At 44.9% G+C, this 20,659-nt stretch overlaps 1 protein-coding gene across 4 annotated transcripts in view; it reads left to right on the top strand.

Annotated features, from left to right (window-relative positions):
* LOC122385833 (hemicentin-1-like) overlaps nt 1-20,659 on the top strand; it is a 55,250-nt gene that overhangs the window by 16,104 nt on the left and 18,487 nt on the right. For all 4 annotated transcript variants that reach the window (XR_006257271.1, XR_006257272.1, XM_043374410.1 and 1 more), the window contains exons 2-3: nt 17,998-18,184; nt 20,280-20,434. Coding sequence is in view for 2 of the 4 variants with exons in the window: in XM_043374410.1 (XP_043230345.1) it covers nt 17,998-18,184; nt 20,280-20,434 (342 nt within the window). In the remaining 2 variants the exon portion in view is untranslated. The remainder of the gene's footprint in view (nt 1-17,997; nt 18,185-20,279; nt 20,435-20,659) is intronic.

Here is a 20,659-nt window from a genome sequence, read left to right as displayed (position 1 = left end):
GCTTACTTCTGATAGATATTCAGTTGTGATCGTCTTTGATTCTACCTGTGATATGTAAGTATTATGTGAGTATTAGTATGTGAGTATTATTAAGTATTATATTTAAGTATTATGTGATATTTAAAGGGAGATAATGAGCTTTCTTTTTTCTTAAATAAAAATTACTCGACATCTATACTATTTCTACTGTAGTTTCTATAAAATATGAAAATTTCCTAGCACGTTTTCGTATGTGAAAAAGGTTTTTATTTTTGCAAAAAAGAAGCAGTACTTGCAGTACTTGTAACACCCACCGAAATGCGTTGTCCTTCTCTATAAAAAAGTCGCAGTATATGGCGCTTTTGTTTCAAACAGCGACGCTTGGGTTTTTGTTTATGTTATCGCCTTGTCGTTGCTTGGTTGTAAGGATTCTAATTTGAATTAGAGTTAATTCGGTTTAGAATTAATTAGATTCTAATTCGGGGGTACATAGTGCCTACTCTTCTTTGTTTCCAAGTATTATTTTGCGCCACAAATGAACGGCATGCGCCAGAAACGCAGCCAAATCTTGCGATTGCGACTACGAAATTCATTATTTTGGCGTCAGAGCCTGAAGCGAAAAATACAAGCATATTTATTTCAAAAAGACTTCAGGTTTGTCGAACGGTGTTATGAGAATTTTGATAACAGTACTGCATAAGTTTTTCAGTGATGCCGCAAAAGTGTTGTATCTATCTTCTTTTATTGTGCAGTCGGCGGGACCGATTCAAAATTAAGTCGTTGCTACTAAAATAGCAGCATATGGCGTCAGATGATGAACAGGAAAAATAGTTGCGTAAATTTAGACATAAACCACCCCCAAACCATGAATATCTTTTGAAGGCACTATAGACGACCATTAACTAACTAGATGTGATGAAGATCAAATGTAAGGAACACGCTCATTTTACAAAATTACATGCAAGTACCAAAAAGTGATGTAAGTACTTATTCAACGGTCATTTTCAGCGCTCCCCGCTAACGTGACTTCAAGTTGAGATATTTGCGGCAAGGTACCGAATTGAGCAAAATGGTTTTAATTTACATTATAACTTGTTGTGTTTTGTCAGAAAATGGTCCTAACTCAGATTTTGTGGAAAAAGGTCATTATCTCCCTTTAAATATAAGTATATATTACAAGCCTACAATTGTTGGCACAAATGAGCTATGCAGTTCAACATTGTTTAATTGTAAAATGAGGTGTTGTATTTTTTGGTACTTGTCAAAAAAAAAATGTTTTAATTTTATTGCTGTTCGCTGAATTTTTGAAATAACTCAAGGTTAATAAATTGCGATTCTTACAAATTCGACTACAGCTATCTAAAATGGGCATTTCCTTTTGAAATTACTTGCGAGATTTCACGCCTACTGATACCATTTTCAAAGGGTATTTTACTGTCACCTATCTACAGCCATTAGGATCAGCCATTGTGGATACCATTCTACAGTCCGCGGCGACTTTTACGCGGAACGCAGGCCATCCGTCTGGCTGCAGCTAGCCGGCGTTTAACAAATCGACATTCTGCGGCCGTATCGCAAATGGGTTCCAGCAACCACTTAAACCACATCGACTCGCATGCTTTTTGGTGCTGCTAGTGAACGCTCAGGCGTTTGACGAAGGACCACTTTGACAAAACGATCGGATGCATTCAAGGCCCTAAAGAGCCTGGTGGTTTATGTTGTTAACATGTCACGGGTGACAGCTCGTTTGACATTCATTCGAAATATTTCCATGCATCCATCGGTGGAATTTCAGTGAACCGATTGCAGCAAAATATAAACCATAAAAACTTAAATAATATGTTTCATTTCTTTTCATGATGTGGTTAATGCATTGCACATGGTATTTAAATTAAGAAACACTATCTTTATAACCAGTAAAACGCCTTTTGGGCGAAGAACGAGCGAGCGAGATAGTGAGCCCTGCACGTGCAGAAGGGTGAGAGGGTACTTCCAACGGGCTTGTGCAAAGCACCCTTTTAACCGGTCGCTGGCAGTGTGCCAAATTTGAACGCAATCGGGCCAGTCGTTCCCGAGATCTGGAAACGGCATTCTGCACGTGCGCACGTGCAAACGGGGTCCAAACTGACTTTCGCACGGCACCCTACTAGCTGGTCCCCAACCGTGTACCAAATTTGAGCGCAATCGGCCCAGCCGTTCTCGAGATCTGGAAGCACCCCCTGCACGTGCGCACGTGCAGTAGCACCCCGACCCGCAACACATGGGAATGCATTGCCTGGTGGGTGCCTACCTGTATGCCAAGTTTTAGCGAAATCGCCCGAGTAACTACCGAGTTATTGAAATGGGAACAAATTTGGCACCCCTTCTTTTTGTATTTTGCACGTGCAGTGGGGGTCACTCACATAGACCAAGAGTATCCGACCTTTGGTAGAAGGGATGAAGCTACCCTACAAAAATTACCGCAAGACAATCGCCCAAGCGGCTGCTGAGATATGAGCCTATCAAAATCACTATTTTTGCAATCAGCTTGAACACCCTTGGCTTTTCACGTGGCACGTGCCACGACGGTCACTGAGATGCATCAAAAGTAGTCAATTACGGGGTAGAAGGGATGGGGCTACCCAGCAAAAAAGACTGCAGGGCAATCGGTCCAGCGGTTGCTGAGATATAAGCCTCTCAAAAGCGTTACAGGCCGGGCCGGGCCGGGCCGGGCCGCTCATACTGAGATTTTTCCCTTATATTGAAAAGACTTCGCTTCGCTCGCTGCGCTCGCTCGCTCGTAATCATACATATCATAGATTAATTAGGTTGTTTAGCTTGTTATCTCCATAGTTACTGTGTCACCAGCCGCGTTTTACTTTACAACATTTTTGATGCGTCAGTTCTGGGACAAAGTCCAGAATAGTGGCTCTATGTAACCCAAATACTGCGAACAGCGTCGACTACCTGTTGTGATCTATAATTAGCGGTTGCAATTGTTCAATTAGCCCGTCTCAGTGCGTCAGAACTGTGCGCCACGTCTCTTGTGCTGTCAAACTTGTTACGCCGCTGGCTATGTTTTGCCGTGTCGGATTGTATGTCAGATTACTTGGTTCGTTTCGTTTTGAGCAGCACTTCCAGGCAGAATGACAGCAGCGAGTATTGATTACCGGGTGTCAGAAGCACCGACTGTTTAATGCCGGCCGAGTGAATTATTTCATTTGTAATGTAGCACAAATTGCTAGGACGAAATAATATTTGAATTATTTAAATTCAAACTCACTATTAAGTATTAAGTCATGTTAAGTCTATAAAACATTTTTAATCTGTAATGAACTACACATGAGTTCCATACCATAGTGTTTTGCCTAAGTTTCAAACACTTACGCATATCACATTCCAACAGTGGTATCTGCTGTCTGCTGTTGTCTCTGTATAGTGTATGGTCTACCAAAGTGCTTATATACTGTCATTTGAGACATTCCTTAAGCTCAACTAGCAGCTCCCAGCCCCCCCCCCCCCCTGTATCGTCTTCCATAGCGCGCTCATATTGTCACTGGGGGCAGTCCTCCCGCCGACTGGTCGATGGGAAGGAAGTCCCACCAGCCGGCTCAATTAGACAGGCTTTGGCTCCGGAAACTGAGTGGCCCTGAGCTGACCTGACGTCCTTCCCTACTCCCCTCCCCTGAGGGAATCGGATAGGGATGATCTTGTCGAGGGCATAGCGTAGCGCTGTAGGTGAAGCTAAATAGCAACCAGAAAGTGAGAAAAGAGGGAGATGGAAAAAGAGAAGAAAGTTGGTGGAGAGATTGAGGGGGAGGGGGAGGGAGAGAGAGAGAGAGAGAGAGAGAGAGAGAGAGAGAGAGAGAGAGAGAGAGAGAGAGAGAGAGAGAGAGAGAGAGAGAGAGAGAGAGAGAAAGAGAGAGAGAGAGAGATCACCGTGTTAAGTTCATCATGAAGTCGTTTGTAGGGGAGAGTGGGGTAATTTGGCCGGTGGTGTAAATTGGCCGCCCCCACCTGTACGATGTCTAATAAAAGTGAGTGAAATAACTCTAGTCTCTATTCATTTGTCATGGGTAGAAATAACTGGAGGACAAATGTCAAAACTTTGCCCCTCGTAGTTTTATTTAAAATTAATAAAACGTTAATTTCATTAGAAAATTGTAACTTTTACTTCTGTTTACAAAGTTGTATAACATGTAGTATTTGTGCTAAAAACGAATTCAGACATTATAGCGCCATTCTTGGGGGTGTTCAGCGGTTCCAAGAGCAATTTCATCTAATTCCGTATAGCCTTGATGACTTTATACACAAACATTTTCAGAATGGCAATATGGGGTAATTTGGCCGGGACTAGCGGGGCAACTTGGCCGGTGCGCTCATGGTCACTATGCTGGGACGGCCGAGTTTTCATGGTCAATTGTACCATAAATGACATAATTCATGACCAACTTTGACTACTTTGATGCCTTACTTCCGATTGGTCAACTGTAAGAGCATGTGACGTCATCAAAGGTTACCAAACGTTTTTTGCTAATAAATCCTTACATAAAAATGGTACAGCCGCACAAATGGTCTCATTCTGTTCAGCTCGCCAAGGCGCATCGAATGATATGCATGATGACCTTGAAATCACGTGACCTTGAGGTCAAGCGACCTGAGGTAACGTGACCTGAGGTCAACCTTTGACCTTGACTTCTCGAGGTCAACACATATATGTTTCGATGCGGAATGACGAGAGAATTACGATGGTACTCGAAGTTTTGGCCTAGCTTGATTACTTCAAAAGTTATTCGTAAAAAACTGTCTTCGCATCTAGAGCCGCTAATTTGGCTATTTTGACCCCTGTGACCCCATGAGTCAACCTCCAAAATGTGGTAAATGCGTCATAAGACACACGTCATTGCTGAATCTGAAGCTGACTCGCAATATAACAGAAAATTCTGACCGCAAACTAACACCGGCCAAATTGCCCCACACCCCCGGCCAAATAACCCTGCTAGTGGGGCAATTTGGCCGCCTTGCAGACCTTTGTAATACGTCACAATTTCAATATAAGTAATTACTCTATCATTTCAAGTTCACTTCCCAGTAAATAAAAATGAATGCGACACTTGCCAGCGTTGAGAAAATGCAGAAATGTGTCGTCAATTTTAAGTTACATCGTTTTCTAAAAAAAGCGGCCAAATTACCCCACTCTCCCCTACATATATCGCAAGCTTTCGAACTGTAATGCTCAACAAGATTCGTCTTGGGCTTCCAACAATATCAATAACTATACACGTGCACATTCTGCGCACAATTCGCTCCGATCATTGGTCACAGCGGTCGAGCCTCCACCACCACCACTTGACACGATCGAAGTGAACTCTGCTGACAGCGAGACCAATGTGACTAATGAAAATTCAGCCGAATTCAATTCGAAAATGTCGGCTGGTCATAGCAGGCTGCTAAAATGAAATGGTGTACCCCATGGTTGTTCATAACCAGATTATCATGGACTACATTGCAATATGCCGCTGAGGGTGTAAGACTAGGGGTACAATGGCAGCCGGTATTTTCATTGCCTGGCAATGGAAACAACGAAATGCAGGTTGCAGCTGATGCACACAATGCAGATGAAGGCGCTTCCTCAATCCTCATACTTATGAACATTCGCTGTCCGCCAAGGTCCTTGTTACTACATACTTCCACTCCACGCCTATGCGATATGTTGCGATAGTTACCTCTCTCAGTTCATGATGAAGACAATATTGTGTGTCTGTAGCCATATCTGCCGTCTGTCTGTCTGTATGTCTGTCTGTCTGTCTGTCTGTCTGTGTTCACGGTCGAGTGGGCGTGAAATCGGACAATGTCTCGCTGATCCCTCAATCTGCCGTTCTGGCTATGGGCTGTCCGCCAACTGGCACCACTGGAGCTCCGGTCTCCGGTCTATTGCCTGTGACCCTGTGGTATGGGGGACGTGGGCCCAGGGGTCGGAATATAGTCTGTGACACTGTGGTATGGGGGACGGGGGTTCGAGGTTAGGAATGCCTATGACCCTGTGGTATTGTGGATGTGGGTGTGGTGCGGTATAGTCTGTGACACATTGGTGTCGGGGGGGGGGGGGGGGGAGAGATGCGTTGTGACTGGTGGCATATTTACTTGCCGCAGATAAAGGGAACATTAACGATATAATGTTGTGTCTTAGCGTGTTGATGGACACTGGACAGTGGACACTGGACAGTCTTCTTGAACGAGTAATGCAAGATTAAAATTATAACTTTACGAAAGGCGAATGCCAATCCACACATTCCACCACGAATTTCCGAGCTGGACCTTCTTTAGCTTAGCATCCTAACGTCGTTGATCATCCTTCTTTTCGATACGAGCCGGTGTTGGCACCAAATTGTACATCAACTAGCTCTGTAGTTGAGCTCCGTGACAGCCGGTCTTTGCGTTGCTACTGTATTGGATTATGTCCGGGCCAGCTGAAAGTCCGGACCGTTCATTGCATCAGAGGCGGACCTTGATTACTGATCCGGGGCCCTGATTAACGCTTATTGGAGGACAAGTTCTTGCTGGTTCTCGGCGGTCTAGTTATTGGGTCAGTCTTACTTAATTGGATTGAGGGATCAAATAGCGTTCATTTGGGACTATCGCACACTGGATAGGAGGTCCCTGAAATGGAAAATCAATTTTGGCATGCCTGGTTGGTGAACCTGAGATGCGATCTGCTTATAAGTGAACTATAAGTGCAGATCTAGTTATTAGCTGATTGATCATTTCTAATGGGAGGAAATCATATGGGCTGTTACGAACTACGACACAACTGAAATGTTCAAGTAGCACCTGGAACTGGAACCATTAAGTAGCACGCCATCATGCAATTTGATATTTAAAAAGGACAGCAGCATTATGCCGAACAACGAACTAGCCAGTCAGTCCTATACCCAGCCTTGCATTCGTCATCAACGATACTTAATTGCTGAAAACGTCAGGATGTCAGACCAGTCGCTGCGCTCTCAATTTTTGGCATTGACATAACGCGCTTGAAATCACACAATTAGTGGGATCATAGTGCTAATTAATTAATTTGACGAAATTGTGTGGTTTTAAGCAGTGAAAATATATAATGTTAATTGTTAACACCGGTCTGGGCCGGGGGAGTGCGGTCATTTGTTGAGATTTCACCTCCAGCCGCCCGCCATCGACCGGTCACTTTTCAGCGGCGGTCGCTCCTGCGGCGGCGGGCGGCGACGGTCGTTTCTGTGGCCTCAGAGCCGTCACGGGAGGGGATATCGTCCCGGCCTGTCCCACCGGGACTGTTGGCCCAAAACCAGTCCCTATTGTCTCTCCGAGGGGCTGGCGTTCTGCCGCCCCTCTCACAGATACCCTCGACCAATTTTGTAACCCTCCCCTTTATATCCCGCAGCCTGCAGCTGTGACCAGCAGACGATGTTTTCCTGTTCATTTGATGTAATTTCTGCTTATTACCTGAGACGGGATGGAAAAGTGTGCTTTGATGTTCCGGTCATTCCTCAACATTCTAAATCTGCTTCCTAACACATTTTGCATTTACTCCTATCCTTAATCGCTATAAGGGTAGGTCGTCAAACGCATTCACGACTCTAAATTAGCGACCCATGTTGCTATAGGTTCCCGCTTTTATTGGCCGGCCCCAACCACTTGTTACTCATGATAACAAACGGACAACGCATTAAATATTTCACCATTTCCGGACCAGATTATGTCAACCGATTGCGGATTATCTCTTCGAGCTTTGCCATACAATGGTCCCTCTCAAGCCGTCGTAAAATGCTCACTCCTAGTGTTATCTAAGCCGTCCCCTAAAACATTCTACATTATTCTACATGGCAACGCTGTCTTTCGGTGGCGCGCTGTCCCCTGACCCGTCACGCCGCGCGGCGCTTTGAGGCGCCTGAGGCGGCGGGACCGGCCCCGTCTGATCGATCCTGTATGGGGGCGGTCACATGGCCGCCGGCCGACCCTCGACAGACACCGGGCCACGGCGGTCGAGAGGTCAGACCTTTACTCATTGACAAACGGTGGGAGTGGCGCTGGGAGGCGGTCTGTCCGAGAGCTAACGAGTACAATGAGGGCTGTGTAGAGAGGCGCCTGTTTTAGCGAGACCCCAGTCAGCACTTTGAACGAGACCTTTAGAATTTGTTTGTTAGTGAGATTAGAGTGATCATTTGGTCTGAAGTTAAAATTTTGACAAACTAAATCATCTGTTAGTGTTTAATCGGCATATCATGCATTGACATTTATGTTTCACAATATGTTATTGCCCTAATTAACAGACGTGCATTTCAACCAAACACGCAATGGGTCTTAATAAGCATATACCTACAGTGGACGACATATTTGCTTGATGAAAACGATAGCAGTACGGGACATGCTGACATAGTTACAAAAAAAGTGAAATGAAGATAACGAATGCCTTAGTGTGTGAGGGCGATTATCTTCAGCAGTCTGTCAAGTGATTATGATTGGTTCCGTTTTTTACGTTTCACTTCTTGAGAGACTCGGGTTTTCCTGAACACCGCTCTCTGCTTCCAACCTCCGCCTCAATTCCCCAGTGAGCCTGTCTGTCATAACCACCGTATCGCGTTCCGCGCACGAAAACAGCGGCTGCCGATGTCCTAATTAAGTGGTTGTCTTATCGCGGGAAGCCCTGTTTGTGCTGCCGGCGGGTGGCCGATCGTTTCCCGCATCTCTTTGCTATGGAAATGCACGCTTTGTTCTGAGCGGTCGTCACCGCTTTGCATACTGCTGATCAAACATAGACAGGAAGCTCTGTCAACAGTGAACACTCGGTCTGATGCATGGGGAGAGGGCCGACACACTTCAGCATCCACCAGGGGTCCGTCTTTGGCCCCACACGAACGCTTTCGCGGAGGAATTGCGAGGCTTAATGGACATCCTTGTCTTGATCTGTATGGATTTTGGATGAGTGTGAAAACAAAGGGATACCAAAAATTTATGCAGCTGGTTATGCCACACCCACTTATGCCTCAGTGTATCAGTAGTCCTCACCGCGATGAGGGGACAAATTTGAAATCAATGGTGCCTTTGCCGGTCTGTTACAATATGGTTACAGGAATTTAATTGCGTGGCGCTAAGAATCCTACCTTTGTCCGCACAATCGACATAAGAGGGTTTCGTTCTAACGATGCCCTCGTTCCTGGGTCGTAAACTTGACGAATTCCGCTGAGCTCTACGAATCCGGTGTCATTAATGCCGAGCTGTGCCTTAGGGTAGGCGGCTAAGACCTCTATGAAAATGAATGTCTTAGTTTGTGCGTCGGCTCCTGCTAGTGTCATTATGACAGTGATGAAACTCGCACTGCCAGGGTGGCATGACATTTAGAACGTTATGGAAGTTCGTTATCCTGTCATAAGGTGTCTCGTCTCAACATTTCTTGAAGCGTGAGTCATTGTATTATGTGTCGCTGCAAGAAGAGATGGAACTGAGCTATGTCAGATCTCTAGTGTTTTGTTCTAGTAGTTACTTCAGTAAACAACTATTGATGCTTATCAGATAGCATTTGGAATCGTCCTTTTCTTTCAACAACATGAATGCACATGCAAATGATATAGCTGTTACTGCAATGTCTGAAAACAACACAACTGGAAAAGTTGCTGATGGAAAAATTAACAAGCTTTGCCCTAAATCGTGATACTTATGAGATCTCATAATCCGATTCCTGGAATGAAAACATCAACTAAAGAAATATCGAGCTGCAGTGTCTTCATTTGATGTTATATCAAACGTGACATGGCCATTAAACTTCGTTAAGAGATGTCTTTATTCTATAGCCACATTCCTCAATAACATTTTGGCCGCGGCTTGTCTTTTTAATGCATTCCACAAAGATGCATCGTTGTAATGTTTTAATGTAACGTGCAACAGGATATGAACGTCAGCACAAATGTTAGTAAGTAATTATAAATTATTCTGACATTTCCCGGAACATTTCATACGTCTCACCACGTCACGGTGTAACTCATTTCGCAAGGCAGCAAGTGCAGGGATCTGGCACTGGGTACGATTGCAGTTGCACTTTGCGTGAGATGTTGGAGGCAGAACATGCAGTTGGCGGCGTGTGCTGCCTATGGCTTCAAGCATTAGCCAATGCCGTATAAACCTGCAATAGCCAGTGAGTGCTCATTGCTGATATGCTATGATAAACAATAATAAGTAAACAAATGAACCAAATATTTTATAGGCTTTCGCCGGAACCATCTATCTCCATTTTTGCGCTCCTTTTCCGTCCCTCAGTAGTGCGCCTTTTGATTTAACTCCTGGTTTTATTGAATTTCTTGACACTTTCGAATGAGGAAGTAGCATTCCTCAGTCTGAAACGCACCCTTCAACGTTGGAAGCTTCAGCGCATTTCGCAGTAATTTATCGCCTTAATTTAAGGACGGCTAACTCACTAATTGTGCCACAATGAAACGGACACCAATTAAGTGAACTTACTACTGGACGAGATAGGACGGATTCGGGACTGGCCCTGGGGGCGGCTCGTTTTTGAGAGTGGTGATTAAGCTGGACACATCCGACCTTCGGCCGGGCAAATTCAGCTCCCGGGCCGACCTGAAACTGGCATTTATTGGATAATACAATCTGAGATAGTGGGTAGCGGCGGCGCGGGCCGGCCGGCAGATGTAGGGTTCTGAGGAGGGGCGTCAGCCGAACAGTCGGGTTAATGGTGAGGGGAGTTGGTACTGGCGGTCAAGGTCTCGTAATAGACGGAGTTGGAGTTAGAGGAGTTACCAACAGGGTCAAGGACGGAGGAGCTGCCGTGACTTGGGTTTACTGAGTTTACCCGTTAGGTTGTTGAGCAAGAGGCGGTTTTTAGTCATTTAGTGGTGGTTGAATGCACGCGAATGGCTAAATTATTGCCATGAAGATGAGTGCGTTGGTGAATGAATCACCATGCGTTTGGGTAAAATAAAGATGCTAGTGAGAAGACAAGTCACCGCCAGCAGTGAGGTGACCTACATACGGCAATCGATGCACTCTATCTGCGCACGGTGATCTGATACTACCATAATGAATGATGGTCGACTTCCGCCTGTCGTTTCCGCCAGTGATTTTGTCCGATACGGCCCATATCTGATGAGTCCCAGTGTGCTCTTGGACCACGGACCTGCGCGGATTTCTTGGAGCCCCGCTTTACAATCTGGCACGCAAAAGGTATTATATTGATCAAAGGCTCGGTATAGCTAGTCGGTCCAAAAATCCATCGCATTTAGAAGGGGCAATGCCTTGTTTCAAATCAGATATGTTCCATCCTTACCAAATCAGGGTTTCAACATTCAACAGCATGGTTTTAACAGTTTTTTTTAATATGTCTCATCGCATTTTGTCTCCAGCGCCCATCTCCAAGTCAAATTGCATTAGGCCGTTTTCCGTAAAGATAAAGTGGGACACTCCCCGGCACATTGTGTCTGATCATGTTTCACCAGACACGTGGCCGAAGTTAGTTTCCCAACAATGATGAGACGTTCGGCAACAGCCCCTGCCCGACCGTTCTGTGATGAAACCTTCCGGTTGCCATAAGTCCCGGCGCGGTCCCAGAGCGAACGTGCCATCGACTGATTGGAAAACGGCGCTTTGTTCTAGCCAACAAAAAGGCGAACAACTTAATCTCGGTGTGCAAAAAGAACTGCGACTGTTCCACTCAATTGACTCCGGTCGTAACTGGAAGCTGTGCTGCTAGGCGTGCCGTCCGCAACTTGACGACTTTTCTCCAGCTCCGCAGCAGGAGACGGACGGGGAATTTCCACACTGTTTGCCAGATCGTGCTGCGTTTGTTCAGAATGCAGCGGACATGACGTAAGTCTCTGATCCCGCCTGCCACACGTCGCGCCCTCGCCACCATTTGGAGTCCGCCGCTCCGCGGACCACCAGCTGATCAGGCTAATCTGTCAGCTAGAGATCCTCGAAGGTCGGACCGCCCGAGGCGATTTCAGCCGACGAGCAAATCAGCGTCCGACCTGGTCCGGCCGGGTAGCCGCCGGCGCAGCGGCCCAGAGCGCCCCTCAGCCGGCCGCGACACGGACAGAGCCGGCCGAACCGGCAGCAAACTCGAGCGGTGATTCGATCCGCACTCGGCGCGCGCCTGAAGTAGTTCCAGGCTGAGGAAGCGGCGCTCGCCCGGCGTCCGCGGCAGCTCAACAGAGAGCGTCCGCACTAGATTGCGGCGACGGAGAGCCGGCCTGATGCGCGTGATTTGATTTCGATCTGGAGCGCACGTGTGCCCTTCTACCGTAACTCGCTGCATCGAGCTGCCATTTGGGAGGGAGTTGGTGGAACAAGTGGAGACTCACGGTTCGAAAAGGCCAGAAAGATGAACAAAGACAACCGTGAACAAGGAACATGCATAGTAGCTTCATAACGTAAAAGTATTATTTCTATTTCAATAAGCTTTCAAGATTCAAGGTAATAATTTAGACATTTCGGTAATTGAAAGGAAGCGATCAAAAGGGACGTTACGCATATTGTTTAATTCTGAGCCGACGCTCATAAATTTAGGGAAATGCCCACGTCTTTACATTAACTATTTTCCTCCCTCACTACCCTAACCTGTTTTCCTTTCATTCATATTTTAGCTGCACAATCATGCATTAATTCATTCATCAATTACTCACCAATCATGCATTTAATTAGCAGCCATTTTTACCTTTATTTGATACGATAATTTTGTATTCATGGATTAGAAACCATCACACACATGCAATAGGGACAGGACGTGGAACACTTTCTGTCGGTAAGCGAACAACACATCAGTGTAGTTTGGACTTCCGAAGTATGTGGCTGGCCGGACTGTAATTGGACAAGTCCAGAGCCGAGTTGGGTCGTCTGCCCGGCACGTGGTCGCCGAAGCTCAATGACGTCGGTCGTAAGGAGACCTCGTGACGCACCAGCGGCGGTCGGTCGTCGTTACAACTCCCAGTCGGCCGCGCAGGCGTTCAAACTCACGCATCGGTTCGGTTTAGTTTGGGGTCAGTCAGGGAGAGGGTGAAAGTCATGTGAGCTTGGTCTCGTAGGTCTCGGCAGGGCATGCAATTATTATCATTCACCTCTCGAACCTCTCGGTTCATATGGTTTCATACAGTTTTTTTCAGCATACTCATTTTTCTGAAGTTACTGAGGTTAAGAGACCTACAGCTAGTTCTTGTAGAAGTAACCGCTCGTACTGCGAAGTTTTCCGACACCGATCAATACATTTAATTGAACACTTATAGAAATATGAATGCTAAGAAATAAAATAGAAGGTAGAAGTTGAGCCTTCGACGTGCCGATATACCGTACTGCACACAGAGAGATTACAGATCAGATTACAGAGGATCAGACCTGCAACGCGACCTCTGCCATTGACCACAGGTTATCCCCACCCGCAGCAATTATAGGAAACGTCGAAGCAGCTTAAACTGATCTGTAATTTACTAGTAGACTTTACGGTTAGTCGGTCGGCTGGTTGAGCTATTCTGAAAGAAAATCTGCTCAGATTTGGCGTTGGGAGTCTCCTTCACCACCATTCGTCCCCTCCTGCCCTTCTCCTTCCCCCTCCGCGGTTGGGTGCGTGAGGGTGGACACTGCCAGTCAGGCCCCATTTGTCGACGCGTGATTAATTATCCCCGTGTCATCAATATTGGTCGCATCGATCATCATCCGGTGGCACTGTGCGGCAGCTCAAACGATCATTCCCCGGGGCCACACAGATCGGTAACGTCATCTTTATGTATGACGCAGCCGGCGCCGCACGGAACGGGAGTCGATGTTTAGGGAGAACGCAAGAAGCAGTGGCTTAAAGTCCCGTTGCCGTGGCTTGGAATGGATAAAGATATTTGCTATACTCGTAATTGTTTGATCCTGCAAATAATAATCAGGGAAAAGGTGCCTATTCACGCAGATATGCGCTTCTCGCACAACGAAACTTTGCCATTGAAATTCTAATTACGTTGTTTTAATTGGTTTACTTCCGTGGTCCTCTGCTCAGGATGATGAAAACCAAGATGAACACTTCCTTACATCGTACCCTGTCACGGGTGAAAAATGGTGCAGCACAGGGCTGCGTGCAAAAACTAATTACGCTACCATCCCAGGTGAACCATTAATTAATTTGTACGCAGTAAATGTTGTGTCTGAAGGTGTCATTACTGTCAAAGGGTGCTGTTGTGGGTGACTGTGCTTCCATGGACCTGAATTAATTATGTGAAAGGCTTCAGTTACTGGGTGATAAATCATCCTGGTAAGAAGGTAGATTGTATGGACAGGTACAAACTAGAAAGTGATTGTTCCTTTAGATATCCTGAACAAGTTTTTTTTCTTCTACGAAACTATAAAAGATGGGCAGAAAATGTCCGCACACAGCCAGCGCAGAAGTATGACAGAGGGAATCTGCCTCCGAACAACGCGATAGCTGCAACGTTGCGACTTTGTTGTGGGCATTGCACTTATGACTGCGACGCGGTACCAATAGTGGCAGTTAAAGGTAGTGTGCCACCTTTGAAAGATTTCCCGTTTTATTTTTCCTAGGATAAGAAGCTTCTGTTTTTACCTAATATCGCAAAAAAAAAAATCAAAAATGGGCCTGGAATAGTGCCTTTTTCGCCTAAAAGTTTATCGGTTTTTAGATATGTATAACAACTGTAGTGGGCTCACCTGCAAACAGGCGTCGGGCAACAATCGTTGCCCGACGCGGCGCATGCGGCGCACTTGTGACAATAAGCAAAGGTCATTATAGTGTTACGACCATACGACGTACGGGAATGAGTTATCAGCTGTCTAATCGTAGACAACACAATGTCGAGCCTTAAACTGTAAGCCCGTATTGGTATTGTTTCTTAAATTTGGCTGTCGAACATTAATTTGTGGTTTGAAATATGATTTTATGTAAAATAATTGATATGAAACAGCCGTCTCTTAAGTTATGACCCCATTACACCACACGCAAGTGGCAGAAATGACAATGATCAGCTGACGCATTTTTCTTGGCCGAAGTCAGAGCGCGCGTCCCGGCATATTTACGTCTGGACAACGAGTTGCGGGGAAAAGTGCTGATTTTGTTGCAGTTTTAGGAGCCGGTGATTAGGCTTGATTTTTGGGTTACTTTTTCGTTCCGATTCATGTATTTCATAGTGTTTGGCTTTTGAATATTTTAGTTCTTTCTGATAAATATTACTTGCCTTACAATTTTTGTAAAAACGTTTTATTTTTTATAAGCCGACCTCCAGAGTCCTAAAAATACATCAGCACTACAATCATTGTAAACAAACAAATGGAGCACCACTTGGATCTGTTCCAATGCGCTTTTTAAGTTTATCTGGTGGTTTCCGTACTCTTGTGCGTCTTTTTGTTGGATGTTTTGAATCCCTTAAGATTGACTTATATCATATTTAAGAAGCATGTGACTGAATACAATCCGAGGTATCCAGGAGGCTGACAGAGGTCCTGACTCCTGAGCATTGAGCAATATCAATATCAAGTAGAACTTGAAGTTATGAAATTTTGGTTGATAAACGCAAGTTAAACAGGCTCATATATCAGCAAGAAAAAGTAAAATTAAAAGAGCTTATTGGCCGAAAACAAGCTATAATATTGCAGATCTTGGAGTAATACTGAAGAGCGCGCTGAGCAGGACAGGATCATGCCAGAAAATGTTGACTGATGAGCGCACTGCGCATATTGATGTATTGGTATGAATATTGAATGATAACTTACAACAGCAAGATAAATTAGTGCTATGAAGTTAAAAATCTAGAATGAATGGACTTTGGCAGCTGATACTATGCTTAGATGCTATGCAGCTTGTAATGTGCATCAGGTAGGTACTCAGTGTCTGGCAAATGAAACATGCGATCATTCCATTGCTACTGGAGGAGAAAGCTTGGATCACTAAATCCACTTTATGTTGATTTTGATGTTAATCATTACTGTATTTCTTGAAAAAAGGATTGTTATAAAATTGTCAATGTGACAATCCATGCAACGATGTGATCATATAATGTGTTCATAGTCATTCGTGATAGTGATTGTTGGTCCAATATACAATGGCAAAGCTCTCAGTCTCAGCGTTTCTTCCTGTGGATGGCCAGCAGTGACTCAGAGCTTAGAAGTATTAGTTTTCTTCACAGGGCTGGGATAAAAAAGGTACTGAGGGTTATCTTCCACCAAGGAACTCTACCTTGACATGGTACGAGATGTAGGCACAAGTAGGTAGGTGCTTAGTTTGTATAGTCAGCAGTTGTGTAGGTTTAGTCGGGTTAGCTTAGATAAGGTTATGTTAGTTTTTTATTTGCCAAGTGTCCATAAAAATGTGACCTGAGCAATGAGCATACCTGAATAACCTGACAGCTTACCTAACCTCAATCATCACACATATTTGCAGCCTACCCAAGACCTGCATAGCAGTAGCACCCAGTTATAGGTAGGTACTCAACCTAACTCAATCTTACCTGCTAACCTTCAACTTGCCAATAGTTAGCTCACCTTGCCAAGCTGCATCCAGGGAAACAGTCAACTGAGGAACTGGCTCATTGGGTGGCTGGTGTGAGTCTGTGCATTTAAAGTGTTTCTTCTCTGAAGCTGCTCTGCACTGCTGTATGTCATGTTAGATGCTCAGAAAATGTGGGAAATGATTACTAAGCTACTTAAGTGCTTTGTTAATGCTCGAGACATGAACAAGTACAGATCCTGCAGAGTGCAGGGTACAGCTATGAGTTAGGTGCCAGGTGAGTATGTTATGTGAATGTGCTGTTCCCTGTTTGACCATAGTAAGTATACAAACAAGCACAGTGACAGGGTCACAGTTATATTCAATTATTCAATCTACACATAAACAGACAACAAAAACGGCCATATAGCCTCACTCCGAACACACCACAAAGAACTTTAGCCTTTGTAGGCACAAAAATGCTTTGATTTACAGGACAGGTATACAATATAGGTATCCTCTGTCCTTGGGGATCTTGCTGCCAAGTTGAGGTACGATGACTGAACTTCAGGATTGATCAACCTTTTCTTCTTAGCCACTGCTTATATACGAGAAAGACCAAATGCTTGTTTGTAAACTGCCTTGAAAATTTAAAGATCCACCTTCAATTCTGACATGAAGGCACAAATAAAATAGTTCCCTCTCCTTTTGGAATACACAAAGCAAAATATTTAATAACTTCTACTTCTAGTGGATGGACATTGGACAAGAGCAATTCAAATTAGCATATCTCCCACTCAAGTTATCTTCTGGCACTGATGAATTACACTGACGCTTATTCGCTTCATATTTTGTAACAAACGCGCTAAAACTGCAATATAACAGCACTATATGCTTCTTGACAAAATGCAAAAGTAGTAAAAATTTAGCCCTGATGGCATTCATTCTTGGTGGAAACGTAGTTACAAAATATTTTGTAGTAGCTATTAAATTCTGGCCGAAAACAGTGCACGGTTTAAAAAAGAATCATTCCAATGACGGTCCATTCTTGCGGTCCTGAAATCGCCACTATTTCCGGCCTCTCCAACGCAACTCGTTGTCCAGACGTAAATATGCCGCGGCCCGACGCACCACGCGTATTTGGAAATTCCGACCTCGACGAGCATCAGAAGCCACCTAACAGGCGTGTTCGAAACCGCAGGAGATGATGATGAACGGGTTTATCGAAACTTGATTGGATGAGCCTATCGGTAATAGCGATTTTAGTGTGTGCATTTATTGTTCATAGTGGTGTGAAATGTGGTTGGGGTACGACCGACAACCCGTCGGGGCGAATTTCGCACTGGGGTACTCAAAATTTGAAGAATTTAAGACGTTTCCATAAGTTTTGAAGGTATGGATAAGTTCTAAAAATCCGGTTCTCCTTATCCCGGTCATTAACTCCATATGGTCCAAGAAAGCTGGCACACTACCTTTAAGAAAGGCAGCTTTCAAATCAGTGACTGACTTTCTAAATCTTGTGCCTGAACACCACATTCAGTGCATGGGCCTTAGTAATAAATGACACCCTTTGTTCTGTATCATTCCAGGTCGGGTACAGCAGATCGACATCACGGGCCTGGTCGGGGACTCGGTCAGACTGCCCTGTGAAATCGACGAGGAAAAGTGCGGCGAGGTACACAACATCCAGTGGTACCGCGGCGACGGAGACACTCGGGTCTTCATCTACTCGGAGCTGGCCAATGTTGACACCAGCGAGAACATGCTTCAGGGCAGGTATGGTGCCGAATCGCTGGAATATCCTTCAGGTCAGGTATGGTGCCTAGAGGCTAAAAACTATGTCTGCTTCGGGGATGGCATTGTGCTGGGACTTGGGACATGTTTCGGGACTGGTATGGCAATGGCATCGAAACTCTATGACATACTTCACGATAGGCATGGTGCTGAGGCTCCAGGGCCTTGTTTCATAAAGCGAGTCCGTAACTTACGCCGGTTTTTTGGTATTGTATTGCAAGTGCCTGTGAAGCGATGACGATAGCTTGAATCGTTGAATTTATTTATGTTGCAAGCAAGAACAGAAGGGAGAAGGGCAAATGAATTTATCGCCTCACATGCGCTTGCAATACAAGCCCAAAAACTGGCGTAAGCTACGGACCCGCTATATGAAACGAGGCCCTGAGGATATCGTTCAGGACAGGTCAGTTATGTTTCTCAGAAGACTCCGGTAAATCGGCGTTGCTGCGGGTCAAATCGGTTGTTCACCGGCCATCTTGGAGCGGCGGAAATTACCGCGTAAATCGTGTCATCACAGGGCAGGACGCTCCACTCCATCAACCGGGATGTGCGGAGATTGAGTCACACTAATTAGCCTGAAGGACGCATCGTTAATTTTATTGACCGTGGAATCCTAGCGCACCGGGTGTTGGTTTTACATGTGCGAGTTGCTAGTTTATGTATTATGCATGATATGCTTACGAGCAGCTGTTTGCATCTCATGAAACACCAATACGTTATTAAACCTACATCAAATACTCGTTGTGATCAAAATATAAACCCCAGTATAAGGCCAATGTGAATATCGCGTTGATCAAAGGCCGATATATTGCAGAAAATGAAGCTAACGAGGCCAACATTTACATTACCGAAACATTTGCTATTTCCTTGATAACAGATAAACGCTTATGTTGAGGCCTTTGTATGTCAGCTACAGGCAATAAACGAGAGCTCCTACTGAAAAAATCGTATTGGTCCACATAAAAGCAATGAAGAAAATCTTACATGTAAGAACAAATGCCTTCAATCGAGCAGCAACTACTCGGCTGGGTCGTGCTCTGCATTATTTATATATAGGTAGTAGCATAGACTACTACATATCTATGTATAAATAGACTACATATCTATGTACATATCTATGTATCTATACATATCTATGATATGTAGCAGTCTATGGTAGTAGCAATGCAATTAATTCACAAATTAAAAACAATCATTCCAACACACTCTTGCGTTGGACTACATTCACAGCTAACGGTATCACAGCTAACTGTCATCCTCCCATTTTCCGGAATTCGCGCCCCCCCCCCCCCCTTCCCACTAGCTCGCATATCAACGCCGCCGCCCGACCGTCGTCTGCAGTGTGTCGCATCAGGACGCCATTTGTCTCAGCAAATCTCAACCAGGCGCCCTGTGAACGGCTAATAAATTACCACAAGCGCTCTCCGATCTTTCCCACACACCAGAATCGATGCATGCCGGCCGACAAAGATAGTCCGCGGGTAAAGGATTTACTCGTTGTAAGTGGCATTGGTGGTGCTTTGCTGTGGACTGCGCTGAGAACGGCTCAGTTCTGATACAGCGTGCTCGCTTTGATGTGTGGTGTGAATGCCTATAAAAATTGTTTGTCATTTGTTATATTTGTTCGGGGACTGGGACGGACGATGTAAAAACGAAAACCATGGTCATTGGTTGCCCACCGTATAAATGATCTATCGTTTATTTCAGATGGTGCTTGCAAAATAATTCTAAATATTTTATTTAATCCTAAATAAAATGCAATTCGTATCAACCCTGCAGCCCCGCCATGATACACACAGACGTCTGGAATATTTTCGAGTGATTTCTCTGCAATTAGACAAGATAGCCGTCTGGAAGATGGCCGGGGGAGGCTGGACTCTCTAACTAGAGTTGACTGCTCTGACAGGGCTTTGGAGGAAATAATAACTCAGTTCATTCAGCAAAGGGATTATGAAAATAAACAATGTAGTAATCAGTTGAACTAATCGTATAATCTATTTTATGTTCCACTGCAGATCCTTAACCGATCTTGGTCCCATTGAGACAGCAAGTATTAACTTCAGTTTGTCTTTTCCAGAGGCTTCTTTGAATACATCAAGGGATCCCCAGTATCGGAACTGCAGATCCGTAACCTGAAGGCTGATGACGAGAGCTTGTACAAGTGTGAGCTGACGTATCTGGAGGTCCGCGACAACTGTGCCGTCATTCAGTTCGTCAACCTCACCACCATAGGTAAGTTTAGGCCATGAAACACATGTAGCAGTACTGCATTTCTGATGCTGCTTTATTCACCTCCTTGGACAATAAAACAGCTTGTGTCGCCTGTCACGGTAAAAAGTAAAACGTGTGTAGTAATTATGAAGGAATGCATACAATATGCCCAAGCGAACCCTGCTTTGATTTGGGATATCATTCTGTGGCACTCGGAAGACCTGGGAATCGGCTATAATATCTTAC

This window comes from Amphibalanus amphitrite, unplaced genomic scaffold (genome assembly GCF_019059575.1).
Source record: "Amphibalanus amphitrite isolate SeventyFive unplaced genomic scaffold, NRLGWU_Aamphi_draft 000233F_arrow, whole genome shotgun sequence".
NCBI lineage: Eukaryota > Metazoa > Arthropoda > Thecostraca > Balanomorpha > Balanidae > Amphibalanus > Amphibalanus amphitrite.
The sequence above is the reverse complement of the archived record's forward strand: the minus strand, read 5'-3'. Positions and strand labels throughout refer to the sequence as shown.